This window comes from Dermacentor andersoni, chromosome 2 (assembly GCF_023375885.2).
Source record: "Dermacentor andersoni chromosome 2, qqDerAnde1_hic_scaffold, whole genome shotgun sequence".
Taxonomy (NCBI): domain Eukaryota; kingdom Metazoa; phylum Arthropoda; class Arachnida; order Ixodida; family Ixodidae; genus Dermacentor; species Dermacentor andersoni.
Window position 1 is genome coordinate 109,929,548 of NC_092815.1, and position 18,189 is coordinate 109,947,736.

The window sequence follows — 18,189 nt, forward strand, 5'->3', positions numbered from 1 at the left end:
TTCTTGTAATTTATTATATACAACACAATTTAAATAAACATTAAATTAATCTGTGAGTTCTATAAATAAATGTGTCAAGGCTATTCATATCACGTCGTGTGTCCAGTCCTGGCTGGCTCATTCAAAAGACAAGCAGGGTTCAATGCTAGCCAAACCGGAGCCAGTGCTAGCCACCATACTAGTGCGTTGCGATTTGTGTGGGTTTATGTAAACTTAAGTGACAGGTCATTCATTCTTTACGTTTTTCTAGATCGTCAACAGGCTCATCCGAAATGGCAAATCCAAAGTATGCTGATCTTCCGGGAATAGTAAGTAGACCTATTAAAGCTGCGTTGTTTTCAATTTCCGTAAGTGTGCTTGAAGCTGTGACAGATGCCTGGAAGCGGATTGTTTTTGATGCTAAGGGGCCTTAGCCGGACAGCCTTGTATTTTGGGAAACTCAGCGCGCTGATCACTGTATCTTCTTCATCAGGCGTACGAGCAGCCGGATATTTACGAGACTGAAGACCTACCGGAGTCGGACCAAGTGATTTCGGACGTGGGCGTGGTGAGTGAAACTTGCGGCAAAGCCACTGGGTCCTCCGCGATCTATCATCAAAGACCGTGTTTGGTGTTGTGATTAGTTTTCTTAAGTAATCAAACTAGGTATTGCCCTCAGGCACAAATAGACTAACCGTATCGCTCTGCTAGAACTACACCATAGCTATTGTTATTGTCGCCTACTTTAACTATGTTTTCTTGTTTAAGAGTATACGTTAATTACCTATCTTGTTGTGCAGTAATGCGGACTTCAGTTTCTACGTTGGCACCGCAATCTTCATTTACTTTTATTCTTTTAGGACCAATCCGACAGTGTTAACACACTGGCGGTTTCCGTGACAGAAGCGTATGACAAGTTCAAGGGTTGTACGGTGGACGCTTCGACCGTTGGTGAGTTCGTACTAGATTATAACTTACAGCTTGCCACCTTCTCCAGTGTGACCATTTAACCAAATGAGTTCGGTGGAAGTTTACAGGGCGCAAGGACTCATGAAAAGGAGAGTTGCCATTCACTTGAACATTTAGTTGATGTGGCTGCTGTGAGCTCTTGTAAGAATATGATTTCTGTTTTGAACTTTGTTAAAGGGAAGAAGAAAAAATAAGCCACTCTGATGCAGCCTACGATGGGCTTTCAGTAATTGTAGCAAATCATCGAAAATAAATGCATGGGAGTATGCATGTAGAGATTGTTTATACACTGGTTTGGATAAACAAGCTGTTTTGTGCAGGAACAACTTTGAATCAGCACGGAACACACACCACGCAGAGGCAAATGCGCATGCAGGAGAATGCGTAAACGCACCCTCAATAGTTATCTTTTCTTAAAAAATTCGATTGATGATGGTAACATAGCAAAACTGCCTCTGATCATACTACCAATTGGTCTTGGGGACAAAAAAAGGTAGGTGCATGTGTAGTGAAACTTGTACCTTTTTCTTTCTTTCTGCTTATAATTTTGTAAACATGTTTGTGTGACAATGTATCAACAAATAATCTGAAATACTCAATTGCTAATTCAGGCTCACTATGTAGTGTGTATTCCGCCCCGTTTCAAAGTTGTTCCTGTGAAAAACAGCATGTTTATTCAAAACAGTGGCCATACGCATGACATAAATATAGAACATGTAAAATGTTGCATACTTGAGAGTTTAGATATAAGGTGAAAGAAAGGATTATGTGACATAATTATTCCAGGCTTACTGTACCAATTATTTCATAAACAAATATGTTAATTTAATTAGGTCAAACAATTAGTCTAAAATATGTGTTGATCATGTTTACGATAAATCTAGATCTTGCCTCGCATTGTTTGCAGTGGTCTTATGTTGATAGTTACGATCTGTAGCTTATGAGATAGCGCGCTTCTTAGCTGTACATGTCTAGTGAGTTCTGTCAGGTTTTAAGAAAGTTCAATTAATTAACCTGATATTTTATTAAAGAGTCCTTTACCATGCTTCGTCACGCCAAGCTTTGCAATGGAAATTTTTATCCAAGTACTATGATATCGTAAAGCAGAGTGCACAGGCCTGCTATCTAGGAGGTGCTGGTTTAGCTCAGTAGGCAAGACGCTCAGCTTCTGAGTGTGTGGTTGTAGGTTTGAAACTCACTACCACCAATGTTTCTCCTTTCGATTTTTTTTATACATTAATTTCTTTATAGAAATTACTGATGCGAAGTTAGGACGCAAGCGAAAGCTTGCACGGACAAGGAACACACAGATAACATAGGCTTCCGAGAGCGAGGGGATGTGATGCCCTCTCCCCTCATGCGCCAGCACGTGTCCCCTTTCGCCCACTCTGCTTCGTCAAGGCGAGCACATGACGTCGCATCGCAGCCAATGGAAACTTAGGTGCTGTTTCATTGCTACAAACGCTGTCTTTTTCGCTCAATGGGCCATTCAATGCTTTTGCATCAAAAAAGAGAAGACGCCGGGCTCGTGATGTAAGTTTGACATGGTTGTTTGGCTTTGGTATGGAAGGAATGTCGCCTGGGGATGCTAGTTGAGGCATGACGAGGGAGTGTCTACATGGGCAGTGAAGCTCACCTCCTGGCAGTATGGTGATGCAATATTTCAGTTTCTCCTATCTCCTCTAATGATATTGAAAAATTCTTGTCGTAAAATGCTCCCTAGGCAGCGCCCTACAACTTCAAGTACATAGCCACAATTTGCAATGAGGGTTGATTTTAACATACTGTGCTTGGTAAGCATTGAAGGCAATCACAGTTGCTAGAGGCTCATATATGTAAATTGTAGAGAGGTGTGGCACATAATTTGGTATAACTGGATGATCAGGGTCTTCTCATGTTGAATATAGACTCAGAACACCCTGAGGTGGAAGATGTAGTCATTAGTTAGATTATGTTCCTTGATTAATTTATCTGTCATGGAGGCACAGTGGCCATGGCACTCTGCTGCAGAGCATGACAGCGTGGTTTCAGTTCTTGGCTGCCATGGCTATAAGATATTGCTGAAAAAGAGCTGAAAGTGGCCAAACTGAACCTGGAGCCTTCATAGCCAACCTATCGCGTTGACATCTTAAGCACATCAATGAACGAAATCTATTGATTTAAGGGATGTAAAATCGCCAATATGTTGAGATTAATGTACAGTGGTGAACCCCTTTTGTGGTGTGGGTATTTGTACATGAAAAACCAGTTTATTCTGTGGGGAGCACCCGCCTCCATTTCCTCTCGCGTACCCGCGGCGTCTCGTTCGCACGTGGCGACGGGACGGGCCGGCATAGACATGGGAGAGAGGCACTACGCGCCCTCCCTTTCTCCGTCACTCCGATGACGCGCATACCCCTCTTCCCCTACGCGGCTCACGGGAAAGGGAGACGTATCTGGCAGGCGAGGAGGACTTCCCCTCGCAAAAAGGTAAAAAAGCATAAAAGCGCGCCACCGGGAGAGACTCGCTCTCTTGGGACGCCGACACCTTGGACCACCTGGACGACAGCACCTGCCGCATCCCGTGAGTGATCTCGTTTGTCTGACCCACCCAGACAACGAGGCAAGCCTTTTACTACTATTACTGAGAGGACGTCCCTCTGCGAGTGTTCGCTATTGCTATTAGCAATAAACGTTACCGTTGACACCGCTGGTTGCCTTATTCGTCCGAACCCGGCGTAGCCGCGATTCCCGCGCTACGAGTTGGGAGTACCACGAAGCGACTGTGTGGGGCTAGATCCGGAGCTCGCCTTCAGCCCTAGCCGCACGCAGAGTGGAACCCCCACAATTCATAAAAAAATTATTTTGGTATTACTTTCAGCAGCCATACAAGATGTACTTGCATGTTAGTACTTGCTAGTGACATGCAGCCTGTGTTTGATCAAATTAGAGAGGGAAAAATTTGCCCGGGATTTGGTGCCATTTCCTAACTTTGAACTTTGTTGAATTTGACTTCCACAGATTTCACAGAGGGCATCTCAAGGCAACCAAAGGAAGGCTACCATGTCATCTCTGGTGAATGGGAGTTGGTGAGTTGTGCGAGTGTATACCACATAAATCCTGGGATAGCACAGGGAAGATAAACTTTACTGAACTGTCTATTTACATGAACTGTCATGATTATGGTGCAGAGTTATGTTTCTCCTTAACTTCTCTGACAAAGGGAAATAAAACGAAACGGGAATAAAATGCAACTTGTCAGTAGTGGGTCCTAAACTGCAGCCTCTACATAATATGTGGAGTGCTCTAGCAATTAAGCTACATCAGCGGTTATGTCCTCTTTATTCTGCCTGTGTATACACATATAGCCTAGCCTGAAGTTATTTAGCAAGCATTACCCATGGCCATGGTGGCAGGTGTGGAAAATGCATTAAACCACAGGTGCTACACAAAATATGCTCTCACGATCAGGTAACTGGCCTATGACCATTGTATAAACATCACCGAAATCAAGCTCCTAGGGTTTCCTTGCTAATGAGCCTCATGTAAGTTAAGGAATACAGGGCTCACTTTGCTGGAACGAAATTTGGAGACACGATTGTTGGCGGAAGGTCATGGCAAAGGTCAGGTACAACAGAACAATGCTTTCTGTGCTGCAATTACAAGTAGGGGCCATTGATGGCACACAAATGAATTGAGTTTTCCTAATCGCTTGGAGCCAGGAGAGTCTTCAGGACCTCCTTGCAGATAACTAGGAGTAAAATTCTGAGTTGTCATTATCTTTAAAGTTTACAAGGTTCTGCACTTAACTCCATAATAAAGTTATTGTAGGAGAATAATGTGACGGTATGAGAGCCTGTTTTTGGGACTACGATCCTTCGGTGTGCTCAAATGAAACAACTGCTTTTTGTGTGTGTATGTGTGTGTGTGTGTGTGTGTGTGTGTGTGTGTGTGTGTGTGTGTGTGTGTGTGTGTGTGTGTGAGAGAGAGAGAGAGAGTATTGTTGTCAATACTGAAAATGCCTAGTCCCACGCTGTCGTTACATACAAGATGTTTAAGCTCTTCATTCGAGCGAGTCAGCTCTTTCAAGGAATAGGATGCAGGCAGCGAGGAGTGAGGCAGTTGCATGCAATGTAAATGTGGTAAGGGAAGAAAAGGAAGGCGTCTGTAACAGTGGCTTCTTTATAATGTCTACTGAAAGGGCTTTGATTTAATTGTGCATCAGCCATTGTGGCTTGAATTGGCTAATTATTGTGTGCATGAATCAATTGTCAAAGGCAGGCTATGTTTTGCCTACTCAGGCTGGGGATAAGGAGCCCGAAAACCTGCAACAGAAGTACCAACGGCTCCAATTTGAAGTCCGCGAGCTGCTCAATGAAGTGCAATCCATCAAGGTAAGCCATTTTGCATGGTGCTTTGTTATTACCTTGAGGGGATGGATGTTTTGCTGCTGACTTTCACCAAATTTGATTTCTTTGTGCAGGTTTAGGCAGTTGTAAACTTTATTCTTAAATGTTTAAGTACAATTTTCTGTAATACTTAAAAAACATAAATGCCTAAGTAAACACGTCTGCTCCTGACTAATGCAATATGAATAAGCTTCATTCTGATTGCTTTCCTGATTGCTTAATGAACACATTTCTGTGTTTCTAATTTTAATGGCAATGGCCAAGCTAAAGCTCTCTCCTTAAAGTGCATTCATGGAGTCAATGCCTCACGGGATGCCATTAGTGGGCATACATGGCCATTTCTGAAGTTCATCTATGTCCTGCTGTGCATCACGCAGCATGATCTGGGCCGACCAACCTTCCAATTTTACTGCCTGCCTCCCCATCGCCCCCTTCCTAGCACCATAGAGTGCCAAGTTATAGAGTGCTTTCCTGCACCCCCAACAAAAATGTAGAATCATGTTTCATCCTCCAAGAAAAAAAGGCTGGCTCCGCCCGCTAGCGTGATGCTCATCATTTAAGGATACTCTTGCTTTCAGTAAAAGATGCTGTTGCAGTGGCGTAGCCCGAAATTTATTTGGGGGGGGGTGTTACCGACAACTACCAATCCATCCCCTCCTTCATACATACACACACGCACACACACGTATACACGTGGGGGTTGTACATCACGCAAAGACAAAATCCTAGCACTTCCCGGACAAGAATGCTTTAACAACGAGAATGCACATTTTGCAACCACTTCATCAAGTTATGCTATCATCCTTATGCTATTTTTAAAAATGATGATTAAAAAAGAAACTAAAATTTCATTTACGGATTGATGCATTTATATAATGTATGTCGATGACCTAGCTGGTACATGACTTAGAAAAACGAACAGTGCTAAGAACGGGGCCATACAAAAACAAGACAGTGCACTATCGTGTGTCTTCTCATTTGCAGGCCAGACTTGTTGGAGCCCACGTAGCAGTGGGCTACAACAAGTTTTTCTAGCCAGACCTTCTAGTGCGTGGTACGGCCACAGCTACGTGCAGGGAGAGGATGAGCACTACTTTTCAAGTTTCCTATCACTCAATCACGCTTTCGGCATTGTGGGCATGCTATATTATTCTAGATTTAAAAATAAAGGAATGAAGCTTTCCGCTAGAATTTTGATAGTATCATATAATGCAAGTTTCACTCACACTCTGGAACTGATGAGGCAGACAGTCCGATGCAGTGGCTGCTACCTGTTTAGAAGGCTTTGTGAAAATTGTGGCATTGTTCGCAGTAAACTAATGGCCAGTAGCTCCGAGAGATTTGAAAGCGTCGTGTCTCCTGACTCCCGTCTATTCTGAAAATTGCCAAGACGTTTAGTTAGGATGGGCTCTCCGCAGCAAGCAACATGTATTACGACATGGTAGGTGAGCCTCAGCTAGGCGACTAGCCACGGCTGTCTGTTGTTGAGTGATCGGGCATTAACAAGACGCTCTCCCTATGTCCATAATTATCTGCCAACTTCGTTCTTGATGCCTTTTATGCGCATCCCCCCCCCTCCTCATGTCCATCACTCCACTCCTCTCCTTGAAATTATTTTCCATAAGTCACTGTCACACTCTCGAACATTCACCGGTTTGTTGAACGGTGCAGTGGCCGCTAACATTCCTATATTTCTGTTTCTTCGTGGACTTCGAGGCCATTCTCCTACCTGCCCTCCCACGTGTTTGTTGTGGCGTTTTTTAAGCTTCCCTGGCCCAGCACCCCCGTCCTTGATATATTTTTCTGTGCTCAAATCGGCGTTCTTTTAAAGCGAAGTTTTTTTTTTCTGAATGTTTGCTCGCATTGGGTGTGGTGGTCCAGTATGTGTATATGCATGGAATGAGCATGGCAGAGAGAAATGAAAAAGCCAGAAACTCGTTTGGACCTGTGCACCACCACATCGAATGCTCACAATGCCCTCTGGGGCTTCCTGGGCGTTGATCACCACGTTAGCCTCTTGACAGCTGTAATTACCCGTGACCCTCGCAATACCACTTCAGAAGCTGCAGCGCTTACCTTTCTACTATACCCAAGTCTAGAGGGACGCTAGATAGAAGGGTAGAGAGGAGGGTGGGGGAGGGGGCAGAGAATGGGTAAAACCAACACCCTCTACCCTGGAGGGTGTTGGAATAACAGCCTTGCCACTTTTCGCTCGCAGTTCCCATACAAGGGGAGGGGGGGGAAGGTGATAGGGAGAAGGTGACATGACATGACCCCCCCTCCCCCCCCACTCCCCCAAGGCAAGGAAACGCTACTAGTACTATAGACACGACAGTGGTTGCAGGGAAACTGGATACATAAGTTCTAGGTACGGTGATGTGACAGCCCTCTCCTCCCCCTTTGGATTGTTCTTGCCTTGCTTTCACATTCAAGCTTACCCTTTCATCCATGTCGCTCTTTTGGAGCCCACTTCCTGAAACTTTACGTTCTGTGGGAAGAGGGGGGGTGGTTTCGATGCCTCCCCCCTCCCCAACCTGGCTGCGCCACTGTGCTGTTGGTAAGAAGGATGTAACAGGGTTTGCGTTATGTTTGGAGGAATTTCGAAAACTAACAGCTGCCCTACTGTTATAGCAGCTGTAGTGCAAACATGTGCTGTACATAATTATTTGATTGTGGTGTAGTTGAAAAGGGCATCTTGTTGGTTTAGCCAGTGGTTACATTTTTCATAGATATCCCTTTTGTGTGAGATGTTGATGTGCAGTGTGTTCTGGCAGCTCAAGCAGGAGAATATGGACAGCTTTCAGCTTGTGCATTGATTCAGATGTTCACAAACCTTGAAGGTTACACTTAGGTTTATGTGAGAACATCTGCATTAGCTGATCTTAACTATGTTACTTTTATTTTTCTTAGCAGGAGCTGCATAGAAACAGGATGGAAAGAACAGACGAGAAATGGCACATTGTGTCATGTATTTGTTCCTTCCTTCTCATTTCTGCACCGGTCCAGTTAGCTAGCCAAGGCTTTCGTACCTCTTGAATGTCAGGGTTTCTTTTGTACCTAAAGGAAGTCACCTTGTTTTGGTCACAACCTGACTGTGCTCGTTGCAAGTGTGAGTGACTGGGCAATTGGCTGTGCAGGAAAGTGCCCAAGAAGGAGACCGCACTGGCCTGGCAGAGCCAGCCCACCTGTTGCAACAGGCACAGCTTATACAGAAGATGCTGTTGGACTTGGACCTGGAGCGCGTGCTAGGGGCAGCGACCTTGCAGGCACTCTCTGACCCTCAGGCTGCCCTGCACAGGCAAGGCTTGTAATAGACTCTCTTGTGCCAGTGCTGAGGCTATGTGGATACCACTTTGCAAGATAGGGGCAAGTAAACCGAGAAATTGTGTTATTTGGTGTTGGTGCATTTTGTAATGCACTGAGTGCAAATTTATAGACCATTTATAAAATAAAAGGGCACACCAGAGTGGAACTATGTTGTGCTCCATCGTTCCTGTCTGGTGTGTGCTTTCATATTCTAATGGTTTGTCAGTAGTATTCAGCACATTACAAGACGATGAGAGAAGCACTGCGTTATCACTTATTGATCCAACATATTTGGTACATTTATGGGGCCATATTTATGCAATTCCTCTCAGTTTTGAAGAAATTTGTTCAAACCAAAATAGAGTGAATGGCTGCACAACGTATTGCATTGTGTCCTCCTTTTGCATTGTGAGGGCCTGCCTGATGCTTTGACGCATGTTTGTGGCTGCAAGTATGTCGCTGCTTCATGATTTTCATAACTGGCCATGTGTGCAGGACACTGGTGAGCCAGTTAGAGCAACTTCGTACTGGTCCCCCTCCAGCCACTCCTCAAGTCAAAGAGAAGCCACATGCTGAGCCTGCTCAGGACGCAGTGCAGACCACCATCAAGGTAGCCCACTGTTAATTTATTTACCCTAATATAGGCATTACAGAGAGTGGCGTATTTAGCTTTTTCATGTGCACAAGTTTCTTCTATGACAGATGAAAGTTCTTGAAAATATAGCACGATGAACAAAGAAAGCAGTATAAATTAAAGAAAATATGATTACTTGAGAGAAACTAAGGGGACTCATTTTGGTAAATGTCTGTAACATTTATGCCAGGATTACATAGGTTCCCATAGACTTTGCAAAACTATTTTTTTACTAAGTGTGTATTATGAATACCAATTGAATGCTTCTGCTTTAAAATCGGAGCATTTAGTTTGAGAGCAGATTGTTTGATTTCCTTGAAAATCCGGTTAGGGATGAATGTACGGGTTTGCTGAAATTATTGGAGCCCTGCCAGCTGGGGAAAAAAGAGGACTGTGCATGTGGTCCACTGGCCGCTTTTGAGCAACCACAGTGAGTGAGCAGTTCCCATACAAGGTCGGGATAGGGAGAAGGTGACGTGAGAAGGCAAGGAAATGCTACTACTATAGACACGACAGCGGTTGCTGGGAAACTGGATAAACATAAGTTCTAGATATGGTGATGTGACAGCCCCCTCCTCCCCTTTCGGATCGCTCTCACCTTGCTTTCACATTCAAGCTTACGAGAGTGGACAGAGGGTAGTGCATGTGTTATACCCTCCGTCCATTTCCGTTTTTTGCAGTTCGTTTACAGTACACTACAGTCACTTCCTAGTGGAACTTGTCAGATAATGCAGAAGCATTATTTTCAGCCGGTCATCTTCTTCTCATGCAACAAATGATTGAGTGGCCAAGTTACATATACCGCGGCTCACTGTGTCGGGATGACTTAACATGCAAAAAGTATTGCAATGACCTGTTGCAATTATGTTGCATTGTGGCACCAGGGCTGAAATACAGATTCTCCGCATTATGAAATTGGGCGCAGTAAATTTGAAAAATAGTGCAGGTTGATGACAGGTAAGTCATGCTTTTGATGACAACCACCATGCTTTTAAAGAGTGTAAACCAAAAGGGACAAGCCGGAGCCTAACGAAGTCATTATGCACTTTTACATTCTTTAGCTTACCATCCCTTGTAAGTCATAAACGGCAGCCTGCGCATTACCAGGGTTGCACAGGGGTGCAAGGCCCAGTCAGCTCTCTGCACGGTTTAAGCAGAGACATGCCAACTACTTCACAGTGGTCATCAAGGTAAATCCCTACACAGCTGAGAGACCTTGGACATGGTTGTTGTAAAAACCTAGCTTTTTGTCTGAGCGTAACTACTTGATGGAAAAGACACATAATTCATCACACTTTCTCCAATGCAGCTGGGCTAGTCAGGGCCTCTCTTCCTCCATGCTACAAGAAATCAGAGCTTGCCTTTCACATGTGACATCAGTGGTAACATATACAACATTGTTGTGTATTTTGCTTTCTTCTGGAAACCTAATTTGCCGAAAATTACAAAACGAAAAGTAAATGACTGCAGAAGGGGGAAAATTCGGCCTTGTTGTTATGACATACTACAAGTGAAGCATGAAAAACGGGGACGGACAGATGATAGTGCATTTGTTATACCCTCCGTCCATCCCCGTTTTTTGCTGTTCGCTTACAGTAAACTACAGTCACCTCCTAGTGGAACTTGTCAGATAATACGTAAGCATTATTTTCATGCAACAAATGATTGAGAGGAAGAGTTTCACATACTGCGGCTCACTGTGTCAGGACGACTTAATATGCTAAAAGTGTTGCAATGACCTGTTACAATTTAATTAGACAAAAGTAATGTTATTCTATGAAATTAATGCACCTATTCTGAATTAGGGTTAATAATATAATATGAATAACTTCTCATTAACCTTATTAATCTTGATTTGTTTTAAGTATTATAATTAATATTAATTAGCTGCAAATAATCTTAATCACCCCTAATTAAGTATGGATAATATCGATCCATTAATGACAATCAGTCATAGGTATGCTTCATTATATTAACCTTAATTACTCTCAACACTGCATCATTAGTCACTATATATAGCCGTAATCATATATCTTAGTAGTCATACATAGTCATACGGTATTCTCATGTATACGCTCATATGACCCCACGGATACCTATGGAGCACATAGTGTCAAGCATTACAGACAGATGGATGGACAGATTTCCGAAGGAAGTAGGCCTGCAATGCTTATGCATTAAAAACTTTAGACCCTTGGGCGTGGTCTATCTTGGCATAAAGATAGTGTTTTATCTGTACTGAATTTGTTGGGATATTCTGTGTTATGCAGGTGGCTGGCTTGGAGGAACGTATCAAGAAGCTGGAGAACCTGGTTGGGACCGATTCTCAAAAGCTGGTAATTCGTTTGCTTATCGCTTGCTCGAACCCTACTGTGGCACAGAACTGAAGATAACCTGCCGAGGTTTGGCAGAAGTTGATTGCACTTTTGTGTGACAGAGACATGAGGCATTTTGCTGTCATTCAATTGTGCCTGTTTTTTATTTTCAGTCGATGCTTACAAGTCACACAAGTGGCAGCTGCCTTACGGTGAGTGGTGCACATAAATTAATCATTATTATTTCTTTTGCATCTCACTTTCTGCTAGTGGTGCTCCACCGCTTAAAGAGTTCAGCATGACCGACCTGCCCACCAAGTCTTTTAGACTTATGGCGTTTGTTGTGATGTCTTTGAATTGCTCTATTTATTATGTACTAGCCCTTGCTGCTGCTGGTATGTACAACCAGCTAACTTGTCTTTCTCATTTTTTTTTCTCCTTCTTTTTATGCAGGTTACGATGGTGCTAGTCTGACTAGCTGAGATGTATGCATTTTCAGGTGCCACATAGACTGTGAGTGGCTGATGGGCCATCCCATCTTTTTTTTGTTTTTTTATAGGAGATAGCGCAGCTGCTTTGTTCACGGCTGCACCTGCTTGAATCGTCGCACCTAGACCAGGTGGAAGCACGGCTGTCGCTGCTCCAGCAGAAGATGCAACAGTGTGCTGACAAGAAGACTGCCCTGGAAGAGATTGACAAAACTGGCAAGGTACATGGCAGCTAGGCCTTGTTTACGTGCCACGACTGTCTGCGTTGTTCGCCACACGGTTTATATACTGCATAAGCTACATAGGTAGTGCGGTCATAGAAGTCTCAAGGCCCAACCACATGCACACAATTTTTGAGTGACGGCGATGAGCGACAGGTTTTGCCGTTGTGGAGGGCGATCCATCGCTGTCACTTGTCACCGGTTTTTGGCCAGCCAGAAAATTTCGTCTGTTGCCACGAGGTCCACGCGGAGACAGTTTCCCGCTTCAATTTAAATTCGCTCTTGCAACTTGCTTTCTGCCATGACAGCAAGAAATATTGTTTTTTCTCAAGCTGATGACAAAATCGGCATTGCTTTGTCATTATTATTGAGATAATTGTTTGCCTTGACGGTGTTCGGCCTGAGACACCACTGAGATGGTGCCCCGGCATTTCACGCTGTCGGCATGGGACTGATTCTCACTGGCGATGCCAGCATATTAAACATAGCACTGATACACCTTCGTTAAAGCATTGGTCATGAGTATGTTTGAGATTCCTTTACGGGCGCACAGTTGTATTTATTTGAACAATATAAATTTGTGGCTACATTGTTCCGCAATGTCGCGTGCATGTGGTTGCTCCACGCCGTGACAGGGTTTACCTGTCGCATCGTTTGAATACTGCGTGCAAGTGGTTGCCGCTTCACTGGCATACTTTTTGTTATAGTACAACTTGGAAACGTGAGGCCATGTCAAATCACATATTATTTGTGCACCTTTGTGCTTCCAGTATGTGGCGCACTATGTTTTGGCCGTGAGTGTAAGCAGTGGGCTGTGGTTGCAGAAATGTGCCACTCCTCTTGTTTTGTTATAAAATGTCAACATCTGCGATGCCTTATTTATCTTTAGATTTACTTTATCATATCCACTAACTTGTTATATCAAGGTTCGATTGTAGTTTTTTGTTTCTTTTTTTTGTCATGCATCCTACTTGCTCACAGCATTTTATGTTTTATTCTTGTGGCGAAAGCATGTTATTCTATGTACATATGTATTTTTTTTTTTACATCACAGTTTATTGCAAATGTTCACTGATGTGCAGGTCAATGAACTGTACGAGTTGCTGAAGAAAGCGGATGCCATGGGGAACTCGCTCAATCAGGTTGTGGAGCGGCTCGTTTGCCTTCAAGGCGTGCATGAACATGGTCAGTGACAGTGCACTTGGAAGTTATCTTGCAGATTTTATTGTTTCAGTGAACTGCATGTGGTTTGCAGCCTATAGAGTGCGAAGCATTCTTTGTAAACTTCAGGTGCTTTGAGTCTGTCCAGCTATCTATCTATCTAGCCTCCTACATTATGGCCATTTCTTCAGTTGGGTATGTACTATTGGGATAGGCATGGGAGGGAGCGTGACATGCATGCATACAGAACATGAATGACATGTCATGGTATGAATGACATGATGCCATTGTAGTCGTTTCATTAACTAAATATGTATCTGGACATGAATGACATAACATGCCTTACCTGACATTAATGTGCATAACATTAATGACAAAACATGCATGACCATGTCATGGCTTCATGTCTCGCCACACGTATCTGGATACATACCCAGCTAAAGAAACAACCACGATGCCATCACCTCATGACATGCATGTCATCAATATCTCGATACATAACGTGTTAGAAAATGAAACTGACATAAGTGACAATCATGTCATGTCATGGATATCATAAGTGAGATAACTATAATAGATTGAACAACATGACATGCATGTCCAGTGGACCAAGTTGTCTACTAACTTGGGCGGAGGATGGCTATAGGCTCGTGGTCGTGATACTGTGATAGTCATTGCATTGTCATTCCATCTTCGTAATCCGACTCTCATGTGCTACCTGCGCTCAAGCCAGGTGGTACATGTAAGAAGGTCCTGGCATCTTGGCAGCAGAACACCGGGAGATGGCTGCATCCATTTAAACAGCACTTGAGAAGCAAGTTTCCCACAAGTTTTGATTTTTAAAAGCCAACATGTTGCCTCCTCATTCCTCCTGAAGCTCGTACAGGACTTTCAAGGCCCTTCTCGTCGATACCAGGCCACTTAATCAAACAAGGCTTGCTCTTTCCTGGCGCACATAGCGTCCCGAGTAAATGCTGCATTGAATTCCATGATAGCAGCGTCAGCACAGCTCGGCCAAGGCGAGCAGCTGCACCACGCCACTGGTCTAAATGGCTGTAAAAGGACACAGGTCTTAGGCTGTGCTGCAGTGTTGCCGTCAAGTCACTGTGTCCTTGAAGTGATACCACGTGTTGCCGTTTGTGAGCATTTAGTTTCAGAGTTTCTTTCCCCTCTCGCATATTCATCCCTCTCATTCACAGAAATCATGCAGTTGTCATCGTCTTGCTGCTGTCGTCACACACGTGCGCTCTCGCATTAATTCTAGTTCACTGTACTTGCACAACACACACATATACTGTATTTGCACAAACATAGTGGTCAATCAGTAACGCTTTGCAGAAACCCGAAGCTGCATAGCCAGCTGCCTGCAAAATCCATTGCGTAACATTTGATTCCCACAGTGCGTGGGCTGTGCACATTTTATATGGAACACCCATACATGACGCATAACTACCTAATGCAAGACACATGCAGTAATATACTCTATCCATGCGGATTTGTGCTACAAACTGCAACTTGCAAACCTGTTTTGATAAGTGCTGTTATCAGCCAATCGTAGCCTGGTTCACAGCTTCACTTTGCCGATTAAAGCACGACTCCACATGGTACAAAGTGTTCCCTGTCCCTCATTAATCATGAATGTGACAATGAGTACACCCCTTTACTATAGAGTGAAACAGGTGTGTGTTCATCCAGTTCCATTTTCTACAGCCACAAGGTTGCCGCTTAGTCATAAACCAACAATAAGCTCTATTCCCCTTACATTGGCGCCCTATTTGCATACTTCAAGTACAGTTGCCACTGAACTTAACCTGAGCATGCCTTAAGTACCTTTTTGCTGTTCCTGAGGGCGCTGGAGATTTCTGGTTGTGGTGCCTTGAATGGCGCAAAATGCATCTTCTTTCGAAAGCATTCAGTGTTTGCTCATTACAGCTCGTGTTGGCAAAAGTTAAGCTGCTGTACATGTGTCCCACTTGTTTGGGTAAAGTTTTACGGCGGCTGTACATTGAAAGCGGAAAATGCTGTGTTGTAGAGAGAGTATAGTTTCATTTTCACCCAGCACTGTGAAGACTTTTGTCAAGCATGTGCCTGTATATACAGCACTTAGCTGCTCTGTGAAGAAAGAATAGACTTGCCCAAGGTAGACAACTGGAAAGACAAAAGGGATGGATATTCAGCAGGACGACGATTGAGATCCCTGCCACAAAGCTTTTGGCTACAGCTTGTCATTGTGGTGTATTGCAGCGTTGCAGTTTTCCAAGGCAGTCTCTCAACTGGACCTTGTGCAGCAACACCTATCGCTATCACTCAAGAGCAATGAAAAGAACTTGGCAGAGGTGAGTTTTGAGAGCTCTCTGAACCTGCAGTTTCAGTGATCACAGATGCAGGATAAGGGAAGAACATGCTTACTGCCAGGCTTTTATTAAATATTTGTCATTGGTTTTCTTTAATCTGATATTTGGAATATTCCTTTTACTTTCAGTGAGTCGAAATTACAAAAGCTATCATAGTGTATGAATATATATGGTTTTTGCACTTGAACAAATGTATTTGTATTCTGCAAATGGATGACTGTAAATGAAGCTGTTGAATACAATTTCAAGTTGCCTTGAGGTATTGGAAATATGTTAATGCATCTTTATAGGTTGTCAGTACTACACGTGTTTTGATGCATTTCTGCAACATTTTTTGCACATAAAGGTCTTGGAGTGACCTTGGTTTTATAATGCTTTTGATTGAGATTACATACCACTTTAGCTCAAAGTGTCCATGCAACATCTTGTACAATTCCTCTGCCATTAAAAAAGTGTTGGTTGACGGGTGTCCACATTGTTGCTGATGGCACTAATATGTTTTTGCTTTGCTAGTTCTTTTTGTTATCCTTGATATCAACTGCATTTCTATGTACACCTACAAATACTCAATGTTGCTTCTGTAGACGAGGTATACACAGACCTCGTTTCTAGATGAATTAAGATTGTTTATCTCTTATGCTAATGTTTAGTGATAATACGCAAGAAATGCATTAAAACTGCATTTTAGACAGTGTTAACGCCTGAAGTGGTCATATCCATGTACACACACATTAGCACAACGCTTTGACAAAGTGCACTACTGCACAACTACATTCTCACATTCTTCCAGAAATATGTCCTGATGCTTAAAGGGACACTAAAGGCAAATACTAAGCCGATGTGGACTGTTCAAATACCATTCCAGAAACCTCTCAACGCTTGTTTCGTGCCAAAAAAATTCTTGGTTTACGAGAAAATGGCATCTGAAGGGTTCGAATACCTTTCTTGAAATTCAAAGCTCCCGCCACCCAACCGGGGGAGTGATGACATTACATACGCCATCACCACCCTTTGTTGCTGCCAGCGAGTGAAACGGCACCTGACAGACAACCGTACCAAGCCAAGACAGAGCGGTGGATTTACTGCTGTAGCTGCTTTTTGATCAAGTGGCGTAGACCTTTCGGTCATCCCGAGACATCACATGGAAGTTGAATTCTCTGCTACTTGCAGTTTGTGCGAGTTTTGCAAGCCAGCAAAACCAGCGCAGCACTATGCGAAACTACTTAAACGCGAAAGCGTGGGCGATGCAGTCGAGCGAGAACGAAACCTTTTGACCGCCTGCATCGTTTTGAAGGGCAATTTCAATGAGTTTTTTCTAAAAATGAAATAGAACTCGACAAGTAGCGTTCATTTCGTCTTATAATACATGGACGTTTTGTGCAACGAGTGGTTGAGTACTAGTGACAGAATTCAACTGAGGAGTGCTTTCGTCATTGGGCAAGCACTTTAATGTCCCGGGGGTCATGTCCTAATCGCGTCCTGCATTTGCCTAAATTATTGAAGCTCCATTCGCGATAATATTGACGTCTCAAGAGATTCTCGAGCACTAATCTGTCACTTTAGCTTGACTTAATATTTGCCTTTAGTGTCCCTTAAATGCCAACAAGGTGGCTGGTATTTAAAAAAAAAAAATTGCTAAGGAGTCTGATGTTTACGGTATTGTAATTAAAATGAGTAAACAGCACTTTCCAATTCACAAATTGTCTAACCAACCTTAGTAGTGCTGCAAGGACCAGCATGATCACTGAAGAGGACACTGCGTGCTCAAAAATTGGCTTTGCTATTGAAATTAGGCAAGCTTCATTAGGGCGCACTGTGGCAACAGTGCTTGACGAGTTTTTTATAGCTATAGTGTCTACTGCCAGTAATCTTGCGAGGTATTCAGTGCAGTCAACAAACTATTTGAGGAACACTGCTGCATCTGCAACACAAATCTAACAAAGTTTCATTCTTGTGAAGGAGAAGAATAGTTTGTTACAAATACTGGCATTTGTTCTACAGACTGCCCACACATACTTCTGCAAGGCTTTTATGCTAGCTGGCCCAGTGTGTGTCCATCCCTACGTTATGAGCATACGTGGCTAACAGGTGCATGGTGTATCACTTGGGTTTTCAGGTACAGAAGAATTTTGCAGAGAACACAGAGACTATAACGAAGAACTTAGCTTTGCTGGAAGCAAAGATGGCTGCCCTCAAGAAGTAACGCCCAACCTAGTGGATGGCTGATGTACAATTTCCTGGTGTGTTTCAAGGCAAGAGGCACATCTCAATGCAGCTACATACGGTGATTGCATGTGAGCAACAGTGTTATTAAACTGTGCCACCTCGTACATCTGGATCTGTCCATATGAGAAAACATACACTGAGAAACAAG

At 43.5% G+C, this 18,189-nt stretch overlaps 1 protein-coding gene across 1 annotated transcript; it reads left to right on the forward strand.

Annotated features, from left to right (window-relative positions):
• Positions 1-150: 150 nt before the first annotated feature.
• Positions 151-18,145, forward strand: DCTN2-p50 (dynactin subunit 2). The gene is made up of 13 exons (XM_050187942.3): positions 151-308; positions 473-547; positions 840-930; positions 3,949-4,016; positions 5,229-5,321; positions 8,474-8,634; positions 9,138-9,252; positions 11,547-11,612; positions 11,765-11,803; positions 12,151-12,300; positions 13,383-13,485; positions 15,706-15,797; positions 17,932-18,145. Exons 1-13 carry the CDS (start codon positions 273-275, stop codon positions 18,016-18,018), a joined length of 1,176 nt encoding a protein of 391 aa, XP_050043899.1. The 5' UTR covers positions 151-272; the 3' UTR covers positions 18,019-18,145.
• The last annotated feature ends 44 nt before the right edge of the window (positions 18,146-18,189 follow it).